Consider the following 1,503-nt stretch of genomic DNA (forward strand, 5'->3'; position numbering starts at 1 on the left):
CTATTTACTCTCTCTCTCTCTTTCTCTTTAAAAAAAAGGAGAGTTGTTAACGAAAAAAAAACAAAAAAAAAATCCCTTAAATAAGTTTTTTAAGCCAATGTAGGGAATTGACGTTCATCATTAACTTTTGGTGCAGCATTTTGTTTATCACCAAATTGACGTTTACCACCAGCAGCACGATTAGTGCCAGTATTATTACCACCACGATTACCACCCTCAAAACGTGGTTTAGGTGTAGCTGCAGCAACAGCAGCACCTTCACCAGCACCACCAACAGCAGCACCGGCACCAGCATTATTATTATTATTACGTGGTCCATTACGATTACCACCACGTCCTCTACCACCAAAACCACCCAAACGACGTCCATCATTAAAATTGAATTGTATATCTAAAACACGTTGTTGTCTACCCACACGTTGTGGATACATGGCAGGATCAAATTCTAATTCTTCTTCACTTTCGGTACCCTTCTTTTCCTTGGTAGCTTTGCTATTATTCAAAACAATCATTTTCTTCCATTTGGTAGTATCTTCACCTTTAGTAACAAACAACAAAAAACCCATTAATAATTATACTCCCTTTCCTTTTTTATTTCTTTTTCACTTACCTTCTCCTGCTTTACGTATATTAAATTGTGGCTTGGCACGTTGCTGCTGTTGAGCTTTCCATTCATCCAATGTCAATTCCTTAACTTCTTCTTCGACTGGAGTTTGTTCTGTGGCTTGTTCATTACCCGATTCTTCATTCTTTTCACCAGCATTAGCAGCATTGCCATTTTCTTCAACATTTTTATTAGTGTTATTGCCTTCCTCAATGGTATCCTTAACGGAACCCCAATTGTGTGCGCCAGCGCCTTCACGTTTATCTACAGCTTTAACACCTTTAAAGAATCGAAAAAAAACGCATAAAAATATAAATTAAACATCTTTGTAATAGATCCTAGATTCTAAATAATCTTTAGTTTACTTAGGTCTTCTCTTCTTTAAGAGTTTTCATCCAAAGTTAGAGAAATAACACAATGTGGAATCCCCTTCTTTTTTATATTTTAAACTTTTTTCTATAGCCTTAATCATTTATTTTAAACCATTTATGATAACCTTTTTGTTGTTGTTTATCAACTTACACTAATAACATCGTTTATAGACGATGAAACCAACCAACCAATCAACCAACCTCTTTTCTATTTCTTTTTTCTTTATTTTATAAATGTTAATTATAGGCTAGAGATTAATATTTTTTTTTTTAATTTTAAACCATTATTGTCTAACCTTGTGAAATTCTTTTACATTTTTTTGCTTTAAGGTGAACGATAAGAACGTAAGCAGATTACAACGTAATCGCTTTTTATTACGTCTTAATTAAGAAAATAGACTTTTTGGAGATAGATTGTTAATCAATCAATCTATCTATCTATCTATCTATCTATCTATCTATCTATATATCTATCTATCTATCTATCTATCTATCTATCTATCTATCTATCTATCTATCTATCTATCT

At 32.8% G+C, this 1,503-nt stretch overlaps 1 protein-coding gene across 1 annotated transcript in view; it reads right to left on the reverse strand.

The window, feature by feature from the left end:
* The window catches only part of LOC111685403 (plasminogen activator inhibitor 1 RNA-binding protein), a 10,879-nt gene continuing 9,376 nt past the window's right edge, over window positions 1-1,503 (reverse strand). Inside the window, exons 2-3 of the mRNA XM_046955731.1 lie at window positions 611-883; window positions 1-538 (exon numbers count right to left, since the gene is read on the reverse strand). Coding sequence (XP_046811687.1) covers window positions 90-538; window positions 611-883 — 722 coding nt within the window. The 3' untranslated portion in view covers window positions 1-89. The remainder of the gene's footprint in view (window positions 539-610; window positions 884-1,503) is intronic.

Source organism: Lucilia cuprina, chromosome 2 (genome assembly GCF_022045245.1).
Source record: "Lucilia cuprina isolate Lc7/37 chromosome 2, ASM2204524v1, whole genome shotgun sequence".
NCBI classification, from domain to species: domain Eukaryota; kingdom Metazoa; phylum Arthropoda; class Insecta; order Diptera; family Calliphoridae; genus Lucilia; species Lucilia cuprina.